The sequence below is a fragment of the Desmodus rotundus genome, chromosome 9, assembly GCF_022682495.2.
Source record: "Desmodus rotundus isolate HL8 chromosome 9, HLdesRot8A.1, whole genome shotgun sequence".
Taxonomy (NCBI): domain Eukaryota; kingdom Metazoa; phylum Chordata; class Mammalia; order Chiroptera; family Phyllostomidae; genus Desmodus; species Desmodus rotundus.
In genome coordinates this window covers 74,247,506-74,271,907 of record NC_071395.1, presented here as the reverse complement: position 1 = coordinate 74,271,907, position 24,402 = coordinate 74,247,506, and the positions used below count along the sequence as shown (strand labels likewise).

The window sequence follows — 24,402 nt, the reverse complement described above, 5'->3', positions numbered from 1 at the left end:
GGTTAGTGGAGAGGGAGCACTTAGGCTGCCTTTCCTCCTGAAACATTGCCCAAGTTGACTGGAGGACCTGTGGGCGGGGTGCAGGCTCCCTCTTCCAGTAAACCAGATCCCCCCTCCTTCCTCAGAAGAGCTGGGGGCACAGGTCAGGGCCACAACTGGCCAGGACTCCCTGCTGCCTGGATTCCATCATCCCGAAGTTTCCTAGAGGTGCCAGGGCCCGACTCCTACTTTGACCTTCCTCTGGGAGGGGCACTTCCCAGCAGTGCGAGACCCGAGGTCACCACCCCAGAGCCAGGCCCCAGGAGACCCACACGCCCCCAGAGCCAAAGGCATTTCTCCAAACAGCAAGGAAAATGAAGGAAGGAAGCTCTAAATGACGCCTCCTAAAAACCCCACCTCTGACCTGATCCCCCTCCCTTCTAGGTGCCTCTGGAACTATGAAGAATGCTCCCTCCCACCAAGTCTGGGAGGTGTCCTTCAGCGTCCCAGCCCTGTGGGGCTGTCCAGCTTCCCACACAAACCACGGCTGGATGCCCACCATCTCTGGTCTGGGACTGCTGGCTGGCCATGGCTCCGAGAGGAGGCTGTGTCCTCAGCTAACCTGGAGGGCTGTGTGTGCTGGGGCCATACAGTTGGACAGACCCCCAGCCCTGGGTTAGGGCTGCAGGGCCCCCGGGACCCGAGGAGGAGGCAGCCCCCACCGGGTGTGTGGAGAGAGTCTGACCTGCCAGCGGCTTACGTGACCCTGGGCAAGGCCCTGCCCTCTCCAGACCGTGGGGCCAGGGAGCTGGACCTTCCCACGCGGCTTGCTGGGCACGGCACTCACGGCAGCTTTGAAGACCCAGCAGCTCCTGGACTGTACCCAAGGGCAGCCCAGGCCTCAGGGGGTCACTTCAGGCTCTGAAGGCTCCCTGGTGTGTGGGACCATAGCCTTTCAGTCGGGCCTCTGACCTCGGAGACAGTGGATGGCTGCAACCTGGCACTAAGAACGCCCTAACCTGGCCGGTCATTCGTCTCTGCTGCTTTGGGCTGGCTCCAGGGTGGGGACCATCCCAGTGAGGAGCTGGCATCATCAGGGGTGAAGGCCCTGGTGGCTGCTACATACCACCTGTGTACCCAGGCCTGAGATCTGGGGGCTATCTGCCTGGGCTCCTCAGTTCCTGGAGAACCTGTTCCCATTCTCCTGGACCCCCAACAGAAGCCAGAACCTACTCCTGTCCCACACCAGGCTCTTTCCACAGGCAGAGGCCAGGGGAACTCTTCTGGAAACCCTGGGCAGCAACCAGGGCTCTGACAAAGGAAGCAGCCACCACTGAGCTCCTGACCCAAGGAAGAGCTGGTGCAGGCTGAGGCCTGAGAGGCTGCTGCCCCAGAGCCGCCTTCACCCAAATGTCAGCACTGTTGCCCACGACCACCCGTGGTCCCATCTGCGCACACCACCCCACCCTCAAAGGCACGTGGGGTGCAGCTGCTGAACTTCATGCCAGACCCTGGAGCCCAGTGCACTGCTCATCACGTCCCCTCTGCTCCACACTCCCTCCCTGCACATTTGCTGGAATCAAGGTGGTTCTGGTCTGGGGACCCCTTGCAGCCAAGAGACCCTAAGAGCCAGCTTAGACAATGCTCTCTCTGCCCTGTAGTTAGCGGCTGGTGTGGCTTCAGTGGTGTGTAAGCTACTGGAATACCCACTCCCCACTGAGCTCTGGGGCACCCTGGAAGGGGCCTAGCAAGGGGGTGGGATTCCCCCAAAGACCAGCCGGGCCTCCACCCTCACCCCAGCCTCCACTGGGGCCCCAGCAATGTTTTCTTGTTGTACAAGAACCAGGTCCAAGTGTTGCCTCCTCTTCCTTCCGGAAGCCAAACTGCTCCTTTATTTTTTAGAGCTGCTGATTGTGAATCTCAGAGTCTTAAGAGAGAAGCCAAATATATTCCTCTTGTAAATGAAGAAATAAACCTATTTAAATCATGCCCTGGTGGCTCCTGCAGGAAAGTACCTAGGGGGGAGGGTGGGGAAGTGCACAAGGAGTGGTCACACCTGGGTTTAGCCAGCACGGTGGCTGGCACTGCACTGTGGAATCTACCTGTGTCGATCGCTTGAACACCAGAACCCTGGACCTGGCCCACGCGGCTAAGAGCTGAGGTCCTAGTCCCAATAATTCAGATGTGTTCTGGCCTGAGAAACGGTGGCCAGCGTGCAGAGGCAGGGCCTGGCCCAGGGCCCCTGTCTCTGCTCCCCCGGGACCATGGACAAGGACTCAGGGCTCGATTGCTGCAGCGGGCCCTGCAGGCAGGCTGGCGGCAAGGCCTCCACCTCAGTGCCACAAGGCAGTACCTCACACAGTGGCTTGTTTATTAAAATCCTGGTGAAAAAATAGGGGACTCTAGGGCTGCCGGGGAGGGGCCGAGGGGCAGGGCCCATGCTCAGGGCTTTGCCCCCTTCCTCAGCTGTGCTTTCTTTCTCTTGGCCCCACTCTGGAGGAGGAGGCTGGGGCTCCTGCTGGCCAAAGACAATCTTGCCTTTTTCCGTGGCAGTGCCGACTGGGGTAATTTGCCTGAGATCCCCTTTTTGGGCAGCTCGTTCTGGTGCTGCTTTTTGCTAGCAGGCTCCGTGGGGGACACGGGAGGGGCTCCATTCACCTTGGACAGCTTCCGATTTTTCTTCTGTAGTTTTGGGGTCTTGGCGGGGGTGCTGGGGCTCAAGGCAGGGGGCTCTGGGGCCAGACTCTTGGTGGCAGGACTCTTGGCAACAGGCGTCCCATTCACCTGGTCCTGGGCTGCAACCTTAGCCTTCTTCCTTTTTTTCTTCTTGCCTGTGCTGGGGGGCTGGTCCCCACTGGTGGCTGCAGGCTGGGCATCCTCACTTTGTGTGGTGCCCTCTGACTTGCGTTTCTTGCGCTTCTTGGTCTCTGGCAAGAATCCCTTTTTCTTCCGTTTTGTGCTAACAGGGCTCTGTGTGGCAGCAGAGACTTCCTTGGCATCCTTCTTCTCTGACTTGGGGCGCCTGGGAGGAAGTGGGCAAGTAAGAAAGTGTCCAGCGAGGGCAGGTGTGCCCTCCGCCTCTGTGGTCCCATGGGACCCAAGCCACCCGAAGCTCCGACACTGGAGCACACACGTCACGAGGTGTGCAGCGTGCGGGTCTCTCCAGCCCCCCCAAGGTATGGGCAGCTCCCAGAACCTACTGGACCCCGAGGACCCTCATGGCCTGCCAGTAGAGGTCATAGAGGCGGCTGGACCCGGCTGAGTGCTCCGGCTGCTGCACCCTGTGCTGCAGCTTTGACTGCTGGCTCTGCAGCACGCCCCGGACGACTGCCAGGTCCACGGTCATCTTCTGCAAAGGGCGGCAAAGCTATGGCCACAGCGGGAATAGGAAGCAGGGCTTCTTCCTAGCTCCTGGTCGCCGGTCCTCCCACCCTTGCCCAATTACTGCCTCTCCAGTGAGCCCACACCCCCTCCTGCACCCTCAGTTACTCCTTCTGCCTGTGAGTCACCACTTTCACTTGCCTTAGGAAGAAAAAGGAGCCCCAGGGGCCATATCTATTCCCTCGCCCCACAGCCAGAAGCCCCAATCTCTATGTCCTCACCTCCCACTCAGTCCTGCCCACCTCTGAGGGCACCGTACAATGTCAGGGTGGCTGAAGACATTCGTCCCACCTCCCACTCCCAGCCACACCTGACTGGGTTATTTTGAGACCCACTGGCTTCCAACACGCCCTTCCGTCCTGACCTTTTGTTGCCACTCCAGGCACTGCTTCTCAGGCCCACTGGCTGTTCTGCAAGGCCCCAGCACAGGTCCTATTCCCTCCCTGAGCACCCTTCTCAGCAAGCTTGCCCTGCATGCGGGTTATGACCAGTGCCTACACTAGCACTCCCAGACTTTTCCCTCTGGGCCAGACTGAGGGGACTGCTCATCCTCAGCTGCCTCCTGCCCCTCTCTGCAGGCCTGGAGACCTGGCTTTTTCTGGACAGGTGCCCACTGGGAGTGTTCTTCACCCCGGGCCCTCCCGGCCCCTGCTCAGCCTTTTCTTACCAGAGCACAAAAGACGACAGCGCCCCCTCTCACCCCAGCCTGGCCAGGCTCCAGCGTGGCTCTCTCCCCTCCCAAGCCAATCACCTGTGTCCACGGCTCTCTAGCCCCGCAAACAAAACAGCCCAATTCCTCCCCTGGCATCCAGAACCTTCCCCACATGGCTACCTGCCCGTCCCTAGGCCTTTGCCGAGACTAGTTCCTCTGCTTGCCTGGTGACCTCCCTTCGGAACCCAAGGCTCACCTCATGATGAACAATCCGTAGAACAGTGTTGAGCAGCTCCAAGGAGGACCGCTCCTTCAGTTGCTCCGACTTGGTCTGCGCTTCGCCCAGTGCCTGAAAGTTCTGAGGAGGCGGCGGCCATGCTGAGCCGCTCCGCAGCGTTTCCCGAAGCCCTTTCCCACACAAGAGACCAAAGCCCCGACGGAAGGCACGCCTTTCTGGGGCAACCCCAAACCGCCCGAGGGTTGGGGTCCCAGTAATCCTCACTCCCCATTTCTGAACCATCCCTGATGGGAGTGTGGGAAGGGACCTCCACAGCTGTTACCTCAGTGACCTTTGCCAGGATCTGGCCAATCAGCTGCTCCCACTCGGGGTCCTCAAAGCACAGTCTCAGCTCCCGAACAGGTAGGGCTTTCTGGAGCAGCAGGCAGGCCTGTGCCTGGGGAGGTGGAACATGGTCGCCATGTGGCCACCCTGGCATGCTAGGCCAGGCTTAGGGTACCAGAAGGGCCCTAAGAGTTCTGGCAGCCTGCCGGGCAGCTGCTAAGGCCAAGACAAGCCTAGCCTGCGTGAGTGGCGGCCTGCTGCTCTGGGTCCATCCTGCCCGGGTTGTTCCCGTGGAGCTCTGGGGTCGGTACTCATCTGCTCCTGTCCCCTCTTCTCAAGCAGGTGAGGGAGCAGAGACCTGGGGTGTGGGGGAGCAAGAGCTCTCAGCTGGACAGAGCTAGCAATCTGGACTGAGACAGTTTCTGACACCCTTTTACTACTCAGTACTGTCGTCCTCCAGCCTCCACAGTCCCCTCGTCCCTGTCCCCACCCTGCCCCTGTCAGCTAGGCACCTGGGCAGACAGCAAAGGGGCTTCCCCTGTGCAGGTTGGAGTGTGAGCGCTAACGGGTTGGGAGGGTTCTGGACACGTGGGAAGTGGAAGTGTTGGGGGCAAAGCTGTCCCACCCCCATGGCTACACTGTGCCTATGGTGAGGGAGGGGCTGGCCAGGGCAGGGGGGCCAGGGTGGGGTGGGCCTGCTCACCCTTATTCTCGCCAGGGCCGCCAGGGCTCACACTCATTCTAGCCAGATGAGCCAAGTGGGGGACTCCGAGAGGCCCTTACCTGATGGCGAGGCCGTGTCTGGCCCGTCACGTGCTGGATCACCACCGGGAGCAGGTTCTTACAGAGCATCTAGGGAGGGAACGACAGGGCTGTGAGATGGAGCACTGGGCTGCGCAGGGGCCCCGTGGGGGTGGGCCGGCCCTGCACTCACCGGGTGCCGGGAGAAGAGGCTGAGGAACATGGGAATTGTGAGTGGACTGTTGCGCTTGGTCAGGAAGGAGCTCAGCGCTGATGAGTAGATCGGGGTCACGAGGTTTAAATCTAAGCAGCTGGTTGCCTGGGCCACCTGAGAGAGAGTCGGTGTGACGCCAGGGAGAGGGAAGGCTGAAAGCTGTGTCCTTGGGCAGTCCCGACCTGCTGCTGGGATTTGCTCCTATCTATTGGCCCTGGACTTCCTAGGCTGAGCCTTCCTGGGCCAGGGTCTGCTCACCTTGGGGCCCTTGGGCTTGGTGCCGGTGTTAGCGCCTGCCTTCTCCTTCTTCTGGGTCTGCTGGACAGACTTTTCAGCAGTGTTACCCTTCAAGACCCGGAGCAGGTAGAGAGAGGCGTTGAAGTAGTAGAGGGAGACAGAGGAGTCGGCTTGGTGGCTGGCCTGCTGCACCAGCCGTTCCACCTGGGTGTAGAGAGTCTCCAGGCTGTTGCCCACGTCACGGCAGTAATGCCGGGAGCGACACAGGTGGTGTCTGCGGGGCAGGAAGGGGCGGAGCTGGTCACAACATTCTCTTTCCACCCATGTTCCCACCCAGCAGAGCCAACCCTAAGTGTAGGGACCCCAAGTCCCACTTCACAGGCAGGGAGACACTTAGAGAGGAAAAGGGATCTGACTGAGGCTGCAGAGGGAGGCCCAGGGCCACCTGCAGATGTGCTCTGAGGGCAAGCCAGAGGGGAAACCGGCTCCCTGAGCCGAGGCTGCACCACGGGCTGAACACCCCCGGCCTGGTCCACATTCCCATCTACACTCGTCTCTTGAGAAACACTGGCTCCAGTCCTTTGTGAAGCAAGACCAGGATCTGTGTGCCCAGAACCCTGTGTAGCCCTGTAGGGCTGGGAAGACAGTGGGGACGAGAGGCAGGGCACTGAGCAAGCCGGACACTGCCAAAGCACGTGGCAGGGAGAACTAGTGGAAAAGGTGGGGCCTGAAGCCGGCGTGAGAGATGAGTTGGGGGGCATGGCCCGCGTCCTTCTGCCCGCCTGCTCTACTCTGTGCGCTCAGCACTTCAAAACCCCAGGCCTTTGTGTCCCCAAGCTCCTCTGCACTCTGGAAGACAGGTCTGTATCTGCCCCTTGCACCATCCCTCTGGCTGTGCTCCCTGCTCTAGTACAGCCCACGCTGCCACCCTTTTCTCAAAAGGCAAACCAGCCTCCACCCCTGCCTACACTCCTGGTAAGAGCACCTCTGTGGCTCCTAGCACTGCTAGGGTGAGGCCCACAGGGCTCTCACCTCCCAGCTGCAAACCTTCCGGACCCATGCTGCCCTGCCAGTGGCCTCTGGGCCTGATGGAACCCTACAGCTCCCAGCACTGCTGACACCTTCCCAGGAGGCCTTCCTGGCAGCTCGAGTTGCTGTGGTGCACCCACCACCTGTGTGCCTGCTGCCCCTTATCCACTACCCCCACACCCCGCCCCACCACAGCCTCAGGACACTGGATGACCAGGCTGGTCCCCCAACTGCAGTGAGGACTGCTGGTCTAGTGCAGGGCTGCTGCTAAGTGTGGGAGGATAGACGGGTGAATGAAGGCTTGTGTGTGAGCTGCTGGGTGACACGTGCCCCCTGGGGACAGCAATGAACCTTGAGAACCAAGGGGGCCAACTCTGGAAGCTTGGCTCCCACCCTTTCTACTTGGGAAACCCCAAAGGCCTGGCACTCCTCTGAGCGCTGGTGTTGGGACCGCCAACACCTGCCCCCACCCTGCCCGCGCTCACGTGAAGATGCGGGCTGTCTTGTGCAGGAGGTCCTGCTCCTGCTTGGTGCTGCTGGTGCGCATGCTGCGACGGATGATGTTCAGCAGTGGCTCGAGCAGCTCCAGGACCAGGGGGTTCTCCGGCTGCTTGGTCACCAGCACCTCTATCAGGTCCAGGACCTGTGGCGGGGATGGGTGGGCTTGGTCAGGTGTGGGAGGGCATAGAGGGGCAGGGCGACTGGGCCGGAGAGTGCACTCAGGCTCACCCTGATCTGGAAGTCCCGCCGAAGAGCCTTCTCCTTCTGTAGCTTGTTCTTTTCGTCCCTCCGTGCCTGGATACGCAGCTTCTGCTCGGCAAAGAGGCCGGCAAGGTTCTGGTCCAGAGCCATCATGGCCTCATCGTCCAGCTCATCATCCTCGTCATCACCTACTCCACCCTGAGGGACAGGTGCCCAGTGAGCAACTGGCATCTCGTGGGCACAAGCAGACACAGACCGGGACAGGAGCCCCTCCTGAACTTCTGCTCACCAGCGCCTTCCCTGCCTGCAGCACCGCCATCAGCTGCTCCCGGAAGCCAGGGTCTACGTCCCCGTCCCGATCCTCCTCGTCACTCTCCTCCTCAGTGCTCTCCTCCTCACTCTCGGAGTTCTTGTTGTTCTCGCCCTCCGAGCTCTTGTCCTGTGGGTGGCCAGCATGTAGTACCTCCCCATGGCACACCGTGTGTCCACCCACCCTGCGCTGCCCCTTGCTGGCAAGTACCTCCTCATCCTCCAGCTGCTTCTCCGAATCGTCCGTGATCACCACGTTGTCGTCCTCGTCCTGGCTCTGCTCGGGGTTTAGCACCTACAGGGAATTCCCAAATAGCTGACCCATTACCCTCCTCAGACCACTGGGCCCTCTTGACTAATGTCCCTGACCTTGCTCAGTGTAGTCTTGGCCAAAAGGTCAAGGGAGGAAAATGAAGGCCAGGAGCCAAGGCGATACTCCCCAACGCCCAGTGCTAGCACCACTGAAGATGTGCTGACCGCTCACCAGGCCCTGGAACAGGGTCACACAGCAGCAGAGTGTTAGCGAGGCCCCCACCCACTCGGCAGGTTATGCTGAGGACAGGGGCTGATAGAACAGTGCCGGTGCAGCCTGGTGCTGGGACAGCCACATCCTGGGACCCGTTTCCCCAAAGGCCCCCAACTCACATCCAGGATTATCTGCAGAGCACGTGGAGTCATGTGGGAGCAGATGTGGCTAAACACGCTCCGGGCCACTTGGCGAATCAAATGGCTGGGCTGGGCCAAGAGGGCCAGGAGGACCTCTACCAGCACCTCCACCCATGGCGGCTCCTGGGGGTCTGCAAGCGGGAGGAGGTCTGAGTCTGGGCAGGGCACTGCTGCCCCGCTGCAGGCCTTGGTTGTGCCCAGGACATGCCCTGTCCCCCCACCCACCCCAGGGCAATGACCCACTGGCAGCCTTGGAGCGGGTCCGTCGGGTCTTCTCCCCCAGGCTCTTCTTGATGCAGGTCTGGATGTCACCCAGGAGATCACAGCTCTCTGTGGGGGACTGTGCGTGGGGCAGAAATCAGGAGCCAAGCCCCATTCCCAGCCTCTGCTGAGCCGGGGGAGGGGCTAGTCAAGTGGAGTATTCTCATCAGATGCTGAGAACACTCCAGCCTGCCTTGGCTAGTTACCCGCGCCATCCAGAACGGAGGACCCCAGCCAGACCCCAGGACCCTCCCAGGAGGTGATGACCTTTTATATCTAACGTACAGTTGCAGGATCGGAGGGCCCTCAGGGAAATGGAGCCCAACTGCCCCATGATGCCCAGAGAGGCAGAGAACCTGCCAAGGATGGCTGGCACAGAGTCACAGGAAGCCAGCAGGCCCCAGCCTCACGATTCACAATTCTAGACTTTCCTCCTACACCTGGCTTAATATTATTACACAGAAAAGACTGAAAATCACTACTGTATTTTGCCATGTATATTGTGCACATTTTTGCCCAAATTTTTGAGGGAAAAATAAGGATGCACATTATACACGGTTATAATAACTACATATCATGGGTATAATAATCCTGTGTACAACACACACAAAAATGTGGGTGCGCATTATATATGGCAAAATGTGGTAATTTCAACTAATTGAATTTAAACGGATTTAAACCAATCTTGCTGGTGGCAAGCCCAGACTCCAGCCACCCGTCCTTCTCATCCACCCTCAGGAGGCGTCCAGAAGCAGCTGTGCGATCTGTGGCGCTGAGAAGGCAGACTCCCCCTCACAGTGCAGTGGGGGTTTCAGTGTGGGGGCCAGAGGTGGCAGAGTGAAGGCCAGGACAGAAGCCCAGAGCCCTGGCCAGGCACCTTTACCCAGGTGTTTGACACCCTTGGTCTGGGGTGGGCTCAAACATGTCCCCAGTCACCAGGGCCCTGATGCTCACTGCCAAGGAGCAGAAGGGACACTGTGGCCAAACTTTACCCACATGACCTGTCCATGGCTGGGCCCAAAAGCAAAACCCACAGCTAACAGGCCAGAGGAGCAGTGAGAGCCCAGCTCCTCAGAGGCTGGTCAAGATGGAGGAGCAGGACAACGCTGCACTCACAGCCACATCAGAATTATGCCCCTCATTCAGAACTGCCTGAAGCCTAGTTGCACAGAGGTCCTATAACTAAGGACACAGAGAAGAAGCCAGACTGGTAGGGGGCAGAGATGTGGAAGGGGCTGGTCCCACACTCATATGTGGTGGTTATAAATTAGGAGGAATATCTCAGCTGCTGGGGTCCTCCCTTTGAGTGAGGGGTCCCGCTACCACAACGCACTCCCCAGCTCACGGTTCCAGTGCTGGGAAGACAAGTCTCCCCAAGTTCTGGCTGTGAAAACCAGCAGTGATTGTGGGTGAGGGGTGGAGGGCCGCTTAAGTCCCAGGCAAGAGTTCCTCTTAAAGGGCCCACAGACAGACTTACTGGGCTTTCTTGCTCTGAGCTCCAGCGCGGGAGCAGCAGCTCATAATGCCCTAGGGATATAATTGTCTGACTTCAGGGTGAGGGTTGGAAGGGCAGCTTTCTCCCAGACAGACGTGCTGGCAGAGGCTACTGTTCCCTTGCTGAGCCCTCCACTCCACAGAGCCGGCAGGTGGCCATACCTGAGTCTCCATCAATCTGGATAACACTGTCCTCACAGCCCTGGGTGATTCCAAGACCCCACCCTACCCAACTTTTGGTACCATTCAAGCTGCGTCCAGTGGCTTTTCCATACTAATAGCTTGTCTTGGCTCACACTACGGACCTTTCTAAAATCTCTCAAAGGTTCACAAACCCCAAACAAGTAGCATCCGGCCTCGATGTGCCCTGAGCCCCTTGCTAAGCATCCCCAAGCACGGCACTAGTAGCAGCCGGCCTCAGTTCGCAGCTTAGCCTCTCTCAGGCACCTTCAAGCCCAACACAAGTGGCAACCTCCTGCAGATCACTTTGTAGTTCATACCAGGTGACCCCAGGTAGAGCAAAGGCCAGTGCTGAACTTTGCCTGCACTGGAGCACCTGCTAAGAGGCCCCAGAACCAACAGTGGCCAGCTTCAGACCACACGAGAGCACCACTCAGCCACCTCCACAAACAACACACTCCAAGGGCTGACCCAGCAGGCACCAGAGCCTGGCTAAAGTGAATCCTGCTGTGTGGGGTCAGTCCCCCACACAGTTCCTCCGCTACGGTCGTGACCAGTCCCCACGGCCAATCAGCCTGAGGCTCAATCTCTCTCATTGATGTGCCAGCGTCCATCAAGGCTCAACTACAGCAGGAGGGCACGTGCTGCCCATGTGAGGGACACATCTGGAGCCCCAGCTCAGGTGACCAGGGAAACTGTACCCCTGGGCCCCACAGGACACCTCCTCACTCCATAAGGCCATGCTATCAAGACCAAGAGACATGGTAGCTCTGTTTTTTCTTTTTTAAATATTTTATTTCTTTATTTTTAGAGAGGGGGAAAGGGAAGGTGAAAGAGAGGGAGAAAAATATCAATGTGTTCCCCACTGGGAACCTGGCCTGCAACCCAGGCATGTGCCCTGACTGGGAATCAAACCGGCGACTCTTTGGTTAGCAGCCCGCGCTCAATCCACTGAGCCACACCAGCCAGGGCAGTAGCTCTATCTATATCTAATACACTGAAGCAAACACAGGGAAACTGCCAAAATGAGGAAACAAAGAAACATGTCCCAAACGAAAGAGCATAACAAAACCCAGAAAAAGAACTAAACAAAATGGAGACAAGCAATCTACCAGACGATGAGTTCAAAACACTGGTTATTAGGATGCTCGATGAACTCAGTGAGAACTTTAACAAAGAGATAGGAAACATAAAAAAGGAGATAGAAAACATTAAAAAACGTCAGAAATAAAGAGTACAATAACTGAGATGAGAAACACACTGGAGGGAATCAAGAGTAGATTAAGTGAGCAGAGGACCGAATCACAGAAGACAAGGCAGTGGAGAAAGCCTGGTCAGAAAGGCAAAGAGAGAAAGGAATCCCTCAAATGAGGACAGTGTAAGGGCCCCTGGGACAACATCAAGCAAACCAGCATTGGCATCATGGGGGTACTAGAAAAATAATAGAGAGCAAGGGATTAAAAACCTATTTCAAGAAATACTGACAGAAAACTTCCCTAAACTGTTGAAGGAAACAGACACAAGCAAAATTCCAAGCAAGATGAACCCAAAGAGGCCCATACCAAGACACACCATAATTAAAATGCCAAATGTTAAAGACAAAGAGAGAATCTTAAAAGCAGAAAGAGAAAAGCATTTAGCTACTTACAGCGGAGCTCCCATAAGACTGTCAGCTGGTTTCTCACAAAAACTTTGAAGGCCAGAAGGGACTAGCACGAAATATTCAAAGTGATTTTACAAAGCAAGGACCTACAACCAAGATTACTTTACCTGGCAAGGATATCATTTAGAATTGAAGGACAGATAAAGAAAGAGCTTCCCAGAATACTACTCAGCTGGAACAAAGAAGAAAGTTTTACCCTTTCCAACAGTATGGGTGGACCTGGAGCACATTATGCTAAGTGAAATAAGCCAGTCAGAGAAAGACAAATACCATATGATTTCACTCACATGTGGAATCTATATGAACTGAACTAACAAGGGAAATGGAGACAGACTCATAGACAGAGAGCAGATGACAGCTCGTAGGGGATGGGGGTTAGGAGGTGGAGGGATCGAGCAAAAAGGAAAAAGGACTTGTGGACATGGACAACAGTGAGGTGATTCCTGGGGAGCGGGAGGTATAAGGGGACTAAATGGTAATGGAAAAAAATACAATAAAGATTTAAAAAAAAAAAAAAAAAAAAGAGCTTCCCAGACAAGAAAAAGCTAAAGGAAATTATTATACCAAACCAGTATTATAACAAATGTTAAAGGAACTTCTCTAAAAATGATAAAAAATATGAATAAAATGGCAATAACTACATATTTATCACCAATTACTTCAAATGCAAATTGATTAGATGCTTCAGTCGAAAGACACAGGGTGGCTGAGTGGATAAGAAAACAAGACCCTTCCATATGCCGCCTGTAAGAGACCCACTTCAGATCGAAGGACACAAGCAGACTGAAAGTAAAGACACAGGAAAAAAATTTCATGAAATTGGAAACAAAACAAAAAAGCTAGAGTAACAATACTTGTATCAGACAAAACAGACTTTGAAACAAAGGCTACAAGAAACAAAGAGAGATCCAGCCATCCCACTTCTGGGTATTTATCTGAAGAAACCCAAAACACTACTGTGAAAAGACACTGCCTTTGGTTACTGCAGTGCTATCGACAACGGCCAAGATGTGGAAGCAACCCCGGCGCTTATCAGCAGATGAACGGGTAAAGAAGAGACGGTCCACACATACAATGGAACAGGGCTCAGCCGTAAGAGAGAATGGAATCTTGCCACCTGCATGGACGTGAATGAACCTAGAGGGCATTGTGCTGAGTGAAATAAGCCAGACAGGGAAAGACAAATACCACACGACTTCACTTGTAAGTGGAATCTAAAAAATAATAATAAAATAAACAAATGAACACACAAAACAGAAACTCACAGGTGCAGAGAACGTTCTGATGGCTGTCAGATGGGAGTGGATTGGGGGAGGTGGGGTGAAAAGGGGGAAGGGATTAGGAAGAACAATTTGCCAGGTATGGAGAGTCAGGCGGATGTGAAGCACAGCACTGGGGACATAACAGTAACGCCGCAGTGACCACGTAGGGTGTCAGACGGGTACGAGACTCGCTGGGGGGACTGCTTTGTAAATTACAGAAATGTCTAATCCTTGTGCTGCACACCTGAGACTAATTTAATACTGCGTGTCAACTAGAATTAAAATGAAGTCATTTTAAAAAAGGCTCAAAACAGCCTCATAAGAGCCACATGAGATACGAGAGGGAAATCTCTGGAGAAATGAAGGTTCAGAGTCAAGAAGAAACCACAAGGGCCAAGAGTCACTGGCCCTGAGCACCACCAGGACCCACTGGCCTAGGAGCCTGAGGAGCTCAGCTCCCCAGAGCCTTTTCTGGCAGAGGCCTCAAGCCTCCCAGGAGGGAGACTGCAGTGGCCCAGACCCCAGGCCCATAACCTCTCCGCCTTTCCGGGCTGCTGTACCTTGAAGAGGTGGATGCCCACCAGAAGTAGCAAGTGCTGAAAGGCAGTGACCTTGGCCTTGGCCTCTAAGGAGCGAGCCTCCAGTTCCTTCAGAGTCTGTAGCATCCTGGTGTGAGATGGGCATATTCTCAGGCCACTGCTGCCAGTGCCAGACCTCAGAGTGCCCCGCCCTTTACCCCCTGGAAATCAACCCCCTTACTGGTCCCAGGCCTGGCGCTGCTGCGTAGTGAAGGGCGTCAGGGGGGTCACGTTGCGGCTGTGGTTCAACAGCACGTCTGCAAACTGTACCAGGCGGTAGGTCCAGGGCTGCCTGTCCTGGGTCTGCTCTGGCACCTGCTTAAACTGTGTGCTGAGGGTCTGCAGCAGGCTGGGTGAGGGTGGGGTCAAGGTCATGGGCAGGGTTAGTAAACATGGCCACATACCTCCCACCCCCACCGGAACTCAGGGCAGGGGTGAGGGGGGATGGCGCTCTAGAATTCCTCCCAGCTTAGAACTGGAGGGAGCAAGCATCCTCAAGGCCGCCTTCCCACCCTGCCAGCCCACCCTTAGCTTCTCCCAGGCTGCCCACGGCCTACCTAAAGAAGGCATTGCCGACCACTTCCCGGGCCCGGCCCTCCAAGGGGAAGGAGAATCGCTGCTCCGTTTCCGGGATCTGGGATGTGGGCTTCTTTGTTTCAAAGAATGAGTGGAAGAAACAAAACCTGGGGAGAGTGGGGAGATCAAGCCATGTTGCCTCAGTTAGTGCCACCCATTTTCACCAGCCCCTTCTCATGGCGTCACCAAAGACCTGGGGGAGAAAGAGGGAGCCACTCTGGCGATGAGAGGGAGCGGACATTTCTCAGATCTGGGTCCAGCATCCGTCTCTCAGGGCCAAGACAGACTCAAGGCCGTGTGGCCTCACCCAAGTCACACCATCATTTCTGCCAACCTGGGCTGCCCCGAGAACTGCAGTGAGAGCCGAGTGAGCACCCGGCACAGATGGGGACTCTGTGGAGGCGTCCCTGACACAGCCTCTTGCCACCGTGCAGAGGCTGCCTGTGGACACATGGAGCCAGCCCGAGGCTATGAGGGCCCTGCAGCCTCACACTTCCAGGGTCCCTTCCTTTCACGGCCTCCCAAGGAAATGGCTTATCTGCCCTTAATGGACAACTGGACCCCAACACTTCTGGCTCCAGGGGGACCCAAACTAGACTAGGTAAGAGGCCCAATTCTTTGGCTGTCCCACCCACGGGGAACGGGGTCTGTGCATGTTGCACACCTGGCCACCTCCTCAATCAAGGCCTCCTCCTTCTCCAGGTGCAAGCTATCCACAATGCTGACCAAGCGGAGGATGATCCACTTCCGCAGCCGGAACACAGCTCGCTCAGGCCTGGAGGGCAGAAGCCAGGTCACGGGAGCCATTTAGAGGGCAGCTTGGTTCCTCCCCGCCCGTTCCACGGATCCCAACACCGTGGGAAGGAGGGCCCCGGTCTTTGGACTCAAAAGGCCCCACTCACCCGTGGAGCGAAGCATCCTGCGCTTTCTTCTGATTGCCGGTGCTGAAGTCCACCAAGGCATCCAGGTCAGGCTGGAGAAACATGTCCCGCAGCCAGGCGACGTAGCCCTTGAGGGCAGGGCCACTCAGGAACCGCACAACCCGCCAGAAGGTAGGCACGATGGGGAGGCCCTGGTTGGTGACGGATGTGAAGGCCACCACCACGGCCAACTGCCTCTCAGGGTCATCCCGGCAGCCTTCTAGGAAGGTTCCAACATACTCGTTCATCTCTGGAGCAAACTTGAACTGGCTCGGGAACTGCAAGAGTCAGGCACAGCAGTGACCAACAGGCCCACTAGCCCCTTCCACAACAGGGTACACCAAGACCCAGCAGGTCCTCCTGACCTGCACAGCTGGGCTGAGTCGCCCTGGCACCCCAGTGCTTCTGCCTGCCCTCACGGCCTGCCTCTGGCCCCAGAAGGAACCTCCTTTCCATCCCTCTGTGGGTCAGGACAGGCTGTTCTCTGGGCTCAAGGCCTGGCAGAGCAGTGGTTCAGACTCCACCTGGCCCACTGAACGGACTTGGGTTCAAACGCCACATCTGCCGGCTCCTAGGTGTGTCAGAGGGAGGCTTACAACCTAAGCCCTCTCGCATGCTTACTGAGTGCTGGGCACCAGGAGATATGTTTTTGTGTCAAAGTTTGTTTAATCTTTGTAACAACTTTTTACAGTGGGCCTCTTTTGTCATTTTACAGATTGGTACAAAAGGGCTGACAAGAGTCACTTCTGGGGGTTCCAAGTGGTACACCTGGGAGGTGGGCCGGTCAGCCTGGCCTCCCAGCCTCTGCTCCCCACTGCTTAATACTTTCTGACCTGTCCCTCCCCCAGAGTTCTACCAGGAACATGGCTGTCTGAAGCCGCTCATGATGGCGAGTGAGCTGGTGACAGGAGCAGGCCCAGGTGCACTTCCTGTGCGGCGCGCACTGCTTTAAGCGGCCCTGGGCACTAACTGGGTGTCTTCACAACTCCGAGGAAGGGCCAATCCTCTCGTCTCACAGACAAGGAGAGGCAGGCCCGGCACGGGAGCCACCTGTGCGAGGTCACACAGAGTGCGCGCAGGGGAGCCAGGGCTGGGACCTGGTGTTCTGGTCCCCCATCCCATACTCTTAACCACCACCCGACTGTCCTGTCGAGCGCTCAGCTTAGTGTGGGAAGCACGGACAGGGCTCGGAGCCACATCGGGGTGGATGGAGGTCTGGAAAGACTGCTGGCTGCAATGCCTCTGCTGAGGGGCCTGAGGGCAGAAGGAGGGCTGACCTTGCCAAAACTCTGCTCAGAAGGGGAGAAGAGGTGGAGGGACTGAGGTAGCTCACTCTACCCAGAGGAAAGGGACACCCAGGTCCCAGGCTCCTTCCAATAGCAGCTGCGCTTGCCCATACCAGGCAGGACCAGAGGCAGGAAGACCCCTGATGCTGGAGCAAAGAGCAACCTTGTTTTCCAGAAGCTGACTGACACCTAGGGACGCCTGCCCCTCTTCTTGTCAGGAAGCCTGGTGGTTTCTGGCAGTGCTGGGCTGCAGGGGGAGGCACCCACCTTAGCAGTGACCATGTGCTCCCCATAATGTCGGATCAGGTCTCCCCGCATCACCAGCTGCAGCTGCTCCTTGGATAGCAGGGGCAAGGATACACCCAGCAGGCGGAAACACAGGTAGCTAAGGGGGTGCATGACAGAGCCTGGTCAGAGCCATCAGCTCCCCTGCGTGGACTTTGGGACTGCCAACCCATCTCTGCTTAACAAACAGGAAAGAGGGGTTCGAGAATGGACAAGCGCCACAGGCACCTGGCCGGCCAGAACTGCTTTTTCAGTAGCCCTTGTTCCACAACTTCCTTCCAGAACTGCGGGAACTTGTCTTCCTGAAGCGCCAGGCGGAGAAGGTCCAGAGCCACAGCGGGCAGTCTGCGCTCCTTCTTCACAGAGGTGGCAGCCATCTTTAGCACATTCACCAGTCTGCGGAGGAGGGCAGAGGGGACGCAGGTGGCATCCACTGAACAGACAAGGGTCCAGGTGCCCAGGGAAGCAGGGACAGCCCCAGGCCATACCATAAATCTATGGACGGCCAGATGCAGCCTCTTGGCCCCAGGGAGCCCACCCACCCACGTCCCTCACACCTGGGGATATTCTCATCCGAGAATAGGTTGACCGGTCCCATAAGCTGCTTGAGCTTCATGGGCACTTTCTGCTGGGCTAAGAGGAAGATCTCCAGATGCTCAGGGGAGCCAAGTACTGAATTCAAGTCGGCCTTGAGAACCTTTGGCAGGACCTCCTGCAACATGGTGTCCGGGACCTGGGGTGGGGAGACAGGGTGAGGAAGGGTGGCTCCCTCACAGCACCCTCGTTCTTCCCGTGAAGTGAGCCTGATGAGCCCTGTTCTACCTGCCAGGCTCCCTTGAGGCCCCTGGCGCAATGCCAATCTGAGGTGGGATGGCCACAACCCACCTTGTTAGGCATCAGAATCACCAGAGTATATCTGTTATAAAGCTCAAGTTTCCAAGTCTCAAGAAGCTGTGTTTTAAATAAGCACCCCACTGATGCTAATTGGCCAGGGGTCACATTTTAATTATTCCTCTTTTGGGACTTTTCAACTAGCTTATTTTTCATATAAGGAGCCCCAAGTAGAGAGCTGGGGTTCAACTTCAGGTCCTTCTGGCTCTGCAGCCAGAGCTGCAGAAAGCTGGGGCCCAGGACTTTGCTGTCCCTGCCTTTTCCTTAGGAGCAGAAGATTCCAGGTACTAGTCTACTGCCATTTCCCAAGAAGGGCAGTGGGGGTCCCTGAGAAGCCAGCTCTGCCCAAAAACAGCAACGGCAAATGTGTTTAATATACTTGCCATTTGCTAGGTGCTGTTCTAGGACTGTACTCTCCAATACGGCAGCCACTGGCCACAAGGGGCTACTGAGCACTGGGATATGCGAATCTGAATGCAGTCTTGCTGTCAGTGTAAAATACACAACGGCTTTCAAAAACTTAATGTGACCCCCGAAGAAAAACTACTTCTACAACCTTTTCTTTTTTAAGATTTTTATTTATTTTTAGAGAGGAGAAGAAGAGGGAAACATCGATCCAGTGCCTCTCAAATGAGCCCCCTACTGGGACTGAACCCACAACCCAGGCACGTGCCCTGACCAGGAATCGAACCACCAATCTTTCGCTTTGTGGGAAGACGCCCAGAACCACTGAGTCACACAGATCAGGGCACTACAACTTTGTATATTGATTGCATGTTGAAACAACGCTTTAGATTATTATTTAGATAACCTAATAGGTATATTAGGCTAATTATGTTATTAAACTATACTTATGTCTTTTTAACCTTTTCAATATAGCAACCAAAATGTGTCCATTACACACTTTTGTACTTCTATGGGACAGCGCTGCTCTGCAGAGCATTTCCACATGTTAACTCATGTCTTCTCCATGTTTCTGCAGCCGCTAGTGCCACCCGGGGTCCCACAGCCGGCAAGCCGTACCTCAGAGAGGATGTCCACCAGGGCCTTATGTGGCTGCTCGTGCAAGTGGTTGTAGTGCTGGGCCAGGACCTGCAGCAGCTTCACGGACTTCATCAGGGCCTCTGAGTCCTAGTGCCCACAAAGGGGCAGAGGGTAAGAACAGGACCTGCCACTGTCCCCTGCCACTCCCAAGCCAGTCCACATATCCCCTCTTCCCCCAAAGCTCTTACCTTCACCAGCCTGCCTGACTGAAAGAGAGCTAGCACCCCAAACAGGTTTGCAAAAAGAGCAGGTCTCATCATTACCTAGAAAAGGATTCCAAACACCGGTGAGAGGGTCCAAGTCTTCCCCATCCTGGGGCCACTGACCTCCCCGGGGACACTAGTTCTCACCTTCTTAACTTTCTGCAGGTCATGTTTCTCTTGTATCTGCTGTAGAATGCTGCACAACGGGATGTCCTCAAAAGACTGTAACAGCTGCCAGGATAGTGACAGGAGGAAGAGAGGGGCTCAGAGGAGTGACCCAACTACATCCCAACAGACCTCAACCTCCTCCCACTACTCCCTTCAGTTTCTGCCCAGGGGCCTTGGGCCTCTGCTCCCACCCAAAGGATGCCCGTAAAGCTGCTCACGCTCCTCCGAGAAGCACTAACAACACAGCCTGCAGCTCACAGGGAGCTGAATCTTGCCTCCCTGCCCACGCTTACCCGGGTTGCAGAAAGTACTTCCTTTGGCCCCTAGATTCCCCGACACTCTAACCCCACAGCCTGCTCTGAGCTCCCCTCAGGCTGATCTTTGAGGACTGATCTTTATTGCCCTTCCAGCTGTTGAAGTTCCTCAGAGGTGGCCTATAATCTGCTGAGTGGCCCTTGTGGGGAGAGGGTCCCGAACATTTCAGAGGTAAGGGAACCCACTCCAAAGCTTACTACTCCCACTAAAATGTACCTCAGAGGCCGGTCAACGCATGTACCAAGAAAAAAACTGCTCAACCTCCCACTCCATCTGCAGGGGTTTCTCCTACAGGCCTGGCTCTCACATTTTCTCCACCTCCACGTGGGGACGCCTCCCATCAGCTCAGATGCCACCCCTCCCAACCTCTCCCGCCGAAGACCGCTGACTCCTCCCCTGCAGCTGAGACACTTGCCCTCCTCACTCCCCACCGTTTTGACCAGCATGGCTAGTCCCCTTCAGGAGTCATCACCTCACCTGGGCCAAGGCCAGACTGTAGCATGGCCGTGCAGTTTCTCGCCCCATCCCGAGTCCAGTGATGAGGCGCTTCAGGGCGTATTGCATCTCGGATCCCTGCGGAACCAAGTGCATTCCCGGGTCAACCAGTGACAAGCATCTCACCGCGCCCGCCTACCCCTGCTCATCGACCCGCGCTCACCTGGGCATCCAGGTTCCGACCACGTGCCCCCAATCCCCAGTTCCTGTGAATGGCTTCCCCATCTTTACTGAAATCTACGCAGTTCTCTGCCTCAGGCTCCCCCATCATACCTCTGGTCTTGCGCGCAGATACTCCAGCAGCTTCTCCGTGGCCTCAAGCCGCGTCTCCTGTTCCGGCTTCGCAATGTCCCAGAAAAAGTCCAAGAACTCGCGGCTGTGCTTCAGCAGGCCATGACGGTCCGCAGGCCGAGGGCCGCTCTTCGTCGCCTCTCCCGGAGACATAGCCTCAGCGACGTTTTCACTCTCCATCTCCGCCACGCTCCAAGAACACGTGGGGCTTTGAAGGCTGCCTTTTCCGGGTCAGGTCGCGGCGCATGCGCGCTCGCTGGATTGGGTCGGTTGGGAAAGCGGAGACGGGACGGGACGGGACGGGACAGGACGGGGCGGGGCGGGGCGGGGGCGGGGCCCTTTGCTCTCAAAGGAACCAAGGTTTGAATTTTATTCTGAGTGTGATGGGGTGAACTGAGTGAGTTTAAAGGGTTTTATGGAGGGGCAAGTCTTGATTCTGTTTACATTTTTAAAAGACTATTCTGCAGCTCTGTTGGGGGGATGGATTGTAGGAGTGAACAGAACAGGTAGAAGCAGAAAGAACAAAGACAATGGTGGATTGAACCAGGGTAATATGAGAACAGACAGGTCAGATTCCAGCTACTTTGGAGGTGGTAGGGGATGATGGATGTGGGGGGAGAAAAAAAAGAGAGGCATGCCAGGTTTGGGGCTAAAATAAGTGGGTAGATTGTGCTACCATTTACTGAGCAGGGGAGGAATTTTCTTTGCTGGGCAGGGGAGATGGGAGTGGTGGGATCAAGAGATCTGTTAAATCAGAGATACCTTTTACAAAGTGCTACTAGTCACCCCTACTTGTTGACTTGAGAAGCTCTCTCTGGAGGGTGTAGTCCAGAGAGACCCCAGCCCTCAGGGAGGTGGGCTGGTCAGGGCTTTTTTGTACCCAGCCCCCTGGAGAAGCTCCTACTCACCCTCTCAACCTTCTCCTGCTCTGTGTGTCTGTTTTAGAAAGTGAGATTAAGAGGTTTACCTTGTGCATATGGTGCCCTAGGAAGCAGGAGGTGAGCAGAGCAGGTGGGAGCTGAAAGACATCAGCCCAGCCTCTGCCTCTCTGGGTGGGGGTCTCGTGCTTCTCATTGGGGAAGCCCTGACACCAGGCGCCTCAAAGGCTTATGGGAAATTAGCCAAGAAGCAGGAATGGCACATGGCATCCTTGGGACTTGACCTTTATTTGTCTCCAGCCTCACTGAGGGAGATCAGTAGAAGGTGGCCTGAAGGGGAGGCCAGAGATGCCAGCAGTCCCCCAGGCTCTGCCTGTCCTGCCCATGGGGCCCAGATGGCATTCTTCCATCTTTCCTTCTCAGAGCTGGATCAGAACACAGGCTGGCCCCAGGCCCTGATGTACTTTTCCTATGATGCTCGGTTTTCTTAGCTAAGAAGAGCCAGTGCAGGTAACTGACCAGGCCAGAGTTTGAGGGCCTGAGCCAGCAGTGAGCGCGCAGTCCATGCACACTCTACGTGCTCTCCATCGCTTCCTGCTGGGCCTGCTCTGTCCCTGTCCCCTTAGAACCCCTGATAGGGGCAGCAGCCACTGGGCACACTGGAGACGTGGGCGTGCTCTGCATGGGCTGCCACCTGGAGCACAGTCTCTTGGCCACAAACACTGGGGCTCTCTGTCGGTCCTTGTTGGGCTTGGTGCTGGTGCTGGACCTGGGCTTGGGGCCTGGCCAGGTGGCTGACGAGGGCATGAGTTGTTACTCTGGCTACTGCAGGGGTCCCTGAAACCACCAGCCCTAACACATCGGCCTCTGTGTCGTCTGAGCTGCCACGAAGGATGAGAGGGCAGGCCCATGTACTAATTGCAGACTTGGCCACTAGGTTGCTGAGTAGAACCCCGGTGCTTGGGGACAGGTGTCGAGAGCCGAAGGAGCTGTTGAGTGAGGAGATGAGAAGGAGCACAGAGCCGCTGCTGTCCACGGTGGCCAGGACACTGCTTACAGGGGTCTCTGTAGCTTGTAGGCGTGGTGGGCAGGTGTCAGAGCTGGGTCCTCTAGACTGTAGGGCTGCCTGCAGCATTGCCAGCAGTTCTGGGCCAGCTGAGGGGCTGGGAGTGGTGAATAATACGCCCTGGGCCAAAGGCAGCTGCAGTGCTGGCTCCAAGGTGGGCATGGGCTCTGCTGAGTGTCCTTTCAGCCCCAAGTCTTTGGCCAGCAGACTCAGTAGGGCATTCCAAGCAAAGTCGGGGGTGGGGGCAAGTGCTGCCTTGTGTAGCACAGCTGCCAGTTTTGGGTTGGTGGCTCGGTCCCCAGGGCCCAGGGGGGTCCCATCAGAGTGGCAAAGTAGTGGACAGAGGCCCTTTGTGCCATGGGCTGCCAGAGCCCAGGCCAAGGGTGTGTCCACCAGGAAACCCTCTAGAGCGAGTGTGGTGGGGCCTGCCAGCAGCCGTGGCCAGGGCAGGCGGCCGAAGCGTGTGTGCAGCAAGCGCAGGGCAGGCAGAGCCAAGGGTAGCCCCTGACCGGGGACCAGGCTCTGGGCTGGGCCTGATGTCAGGGCAGTTGAGTTGCCGGAGGAGCTATTGTGGAAGAGGCCCCAAAACATGGCACCTGGGGGAGATAAAGGTGTCACACAGGGTCGGGGCCCTGGCTAGGGTCACTCAGAGCCTCAGATGAAGGGCTACTGACTTACCCTGGGGTCAGGAGTAACTGACTGGACCTGGAGACCCACCAGGGGTTAAGATCACATGGGCCTAGAATCAAGGGTCATAGCCTAGGGTTGGGGCTACCGGCCAAACCTTAGGTCATGCTTGCTAACCAGCCTTGAGGACAGGGCCACTGACTGGGTTCCAGGTCATGAATTGGGCCCAGGGGTGGGGTCACTGTCTGGGCTCGTGGGTCACTGACCTAGGCCTGTGGCATGAGGATGAACTACTGCCAGACACAAAGCTGCTCCGACTCCGGCGTCCACGACATTGCCCCCAGCAACAAGCAGCTCTTGGCCCAGGTGGGAGCATGTAGCTGCAGCAAGGAAGGGATTGTCATGGGGAGGGGCCTGGGACCAGTGACACCAGCCCTTCCCCTCCCCTGGGGTGCTCTCATCACTGACCTGCAGGGCTGATGATGGCACCATGGTGGTAAACGCCGGGGCGGTGGGAGTGCCCACTGGGTGGAGGGGCCACAGAGCCCAAGGTTTCTGTAGCGCTACCCCTGGTGTGGAGTTGCCATGTGGCCAGGGAGAAGCCAATGGCCAGCAGCAGCAAGGCGACAACTAGTTGGGCCCAGGCCCCTGGCCGAGCACCAACTTCTTTCCAACTTCTTCAAGAGAGAAGAGTATCCTGAGCCAGGGCCAAGGCAGGGGGGACACCCATGAACCCCAAGAAAATACAGGGAATATTTCCCAAAAGGTCGATCTTGCTTATAACAGGAGGGTAAGTTTGCCATGGAAAAGGGCTCCCTGGCAGATGGCTCAGCGTGAACAGAAACGTGAAGATTGGGGAACCTGGGGACAGCTAGAGAGAAAGTCTCTGGAGAGAAGGTTGGAGAGGCTGTGTTGAGCCAGCTAGGGGAGAAGTCTGACAAGGGCTTGGCAGGCCCCAGGAGCAGGGCCCAGCCAGGTGTAGCCAGGCCCCAACCTGCTCAGCAGGTGCCTCCTGCAGGAGGGGGTGGGGGTTGGGAACCTTTGACAGAGCATCGGGCAGGGCTGGCTTAGTACAAATGTCCCTTCAGACACACAGATGTGAATTGATTGGTTCAGGCCAGGTCTGGGGCTGCAGCCTGGGTTCCACCTATTCAACCAGAAAGTTCTTGGAGCTGAGCCAAGTAGAGGGTAGTCTGGCCCCGCTAGGGGCCCCAGAGGGAGGGATTTACCGGCCTCAGTCCTGAGTTGCCAGGTGCCCAGACCCATCCCTGACTCACCCAGAGGAGTCCTGGGGCTTCCAGGGGTCGGGAACAAGTGGCTCTGATATCTCCTCTTCGTCCTCAGACTCTAAGCTCTGATCCCAGGGCAGCAGCTGCCGGTAGAGCACGGGCCCTGCTGTGGCTTCCATGGCCCCACAGTGCCTGCCCCAGCCTCCCTGGCTGCCAGC

The 24,402-nt window shown here is 56.6% G+C and overlaps 3 protein-coding genes across 6 annotated transcripts in view; 1 reads left to right on the top strand and 2 right to left on the bottom strand.

The window, feature by feature from the left end:
- Positions 1-1,968, top strand: part of SPNS2 (SPNS lysolipid transporter 2, sphingosine-1-phosphate) — a 37,612-nt gene extending 35,644 nt beyond the window's left edge. For 2 of the 4 annotated variants that reach the window (XM_053910692.1, XM_053910691.1), the window contains one exon: positions 424-1,968. In XM_053910692.1, coding sequence (XP_053766667.1) covers positions 424-904 — 481 coding nt within the window. In that variant the 3' untranslated portion in view covers positions 905-1,968. The remainder of the gene's footprint in view (positions 1-423) is intronic. The other 2 variants (XR_008425096.1, XM_053910694.1) reach the window with 2 other exon arrangements.
- MYBBP1A (MYB binding protein 1a) lies at positions 1,835-20,627 on the bottom strand. The gene is made up of 26 exons (XM_024564917.4): positions 20,367-20,627; positions 20,076-20,171; positions 19,263-19,346; positions 19,101-19,175; positions 18,892-18,999; positions 17,535-17,710; positions 17,206-17,373; positions 16,960-17,077; positions 15,389-15,684; positions 15,151-15,261; positions 14,468-14,593; positions 14,092-14,259; positions 13,893-13,998; positions 8,716-8,812; positions 8,452-8,603; positions 8,018-8,101; positions 7,787-7,936; positions 7,525-7,695; positions 7,281-7,438; positions 5,788-6,040; positions 5,509-5,643; positions 5,358-5,426; positions 4,573-4,686; positions 4,269-4,370; positions 3,180-3,328; positions 1,835-3,001 (listed from the first exon to the last, which is right to left on the bottom strand). Exons 1-26 carry the CDS (start codon positions 20,562-20,564, stop codon positions 2,422-2,424), a joined length of 4,044 nt encoding a protein of 1,347 aa, XP_024420685.2. The 5' UTR covers positions 20,565-20,627; the 3' UTR covers positions 1,835-2,421.
- A 181-nt stretch (positions 20,628-20,808) lies between these two features.
- Positions 20,809-24,402, bottom strand: GGT6 (gamma-glutamyltransferase 6). Its single transcript, XM_045198945.3, has 4 exons — positions 24,233-24,402; positions 23,424-23,629; positions 23,222-23,335; positions 20,809-22,924 (listed from the first exon to the last, which is right to left on the bottom strand). Exons 1-4 carry the CDS (start codon positions 24,361-24,363, stop codon positions 21,885-21,887), a joined length of 1,491 nt encoding a protein of 496 aa, XP_045054880.1. The 5' UTR covers positions 24,364-24,402; the 3' UTR covers positions 20,809-21,884.

What these genes read in the sequence shown, in the direction of transcription:
- MYBBP1A (XM_024564917.4), bottom strand. Translation starts at nt 20,564, where the DNA reads ATGGAGAGTGAAAACGTCGCTGAGGCTATGTCTCCGGGAGAGGCGACG. An exon ending in ACCTGCAGAAAGTTAAGAAG is followed by an intron (nt 19,176 to 19,262) that starts GTGAGAACTAGT and finishes ATCCTTTTCTAG; the next exon opens with GTAATGATGAGACCTGCTCT. An exon ending in TGCAGGCAGGGAAGGCGCTG is followed by an intron (nt 7,696 to 7,786) that starts GTGAGCAGAAGT and finishes CCTGTCCCTCAG; the next exon opens with GGTGGAGTAGGTGATGACGA.
- GGT6 (XM_045198945.3), bottom strand. Translation starts at nt 24,363, where the DNA reads ATGGAAGCCACAGCAGGGCCCGTGCTCTACCGGCAGCTGCTGCCCTGG. An exon ending in AAGCCCCAGGACTCCTCTGG is followed by an intron (nt 23,630 to 24,232) that starts GTGAGTCAGGGA and finishes CTCTTGAAGAAG; the next exon opens with TTGGAAAGAAGTTGGTGCTC. An exon ending in TCCTCATGCCACAGGCCTAG is followed by an intron (nt 22,925 to 23,221) that starts GTCAGTGACCCA and finishes TATCTCCCCCAG; the next exon opens with GTGCCATGTTTTGGGGCCTC.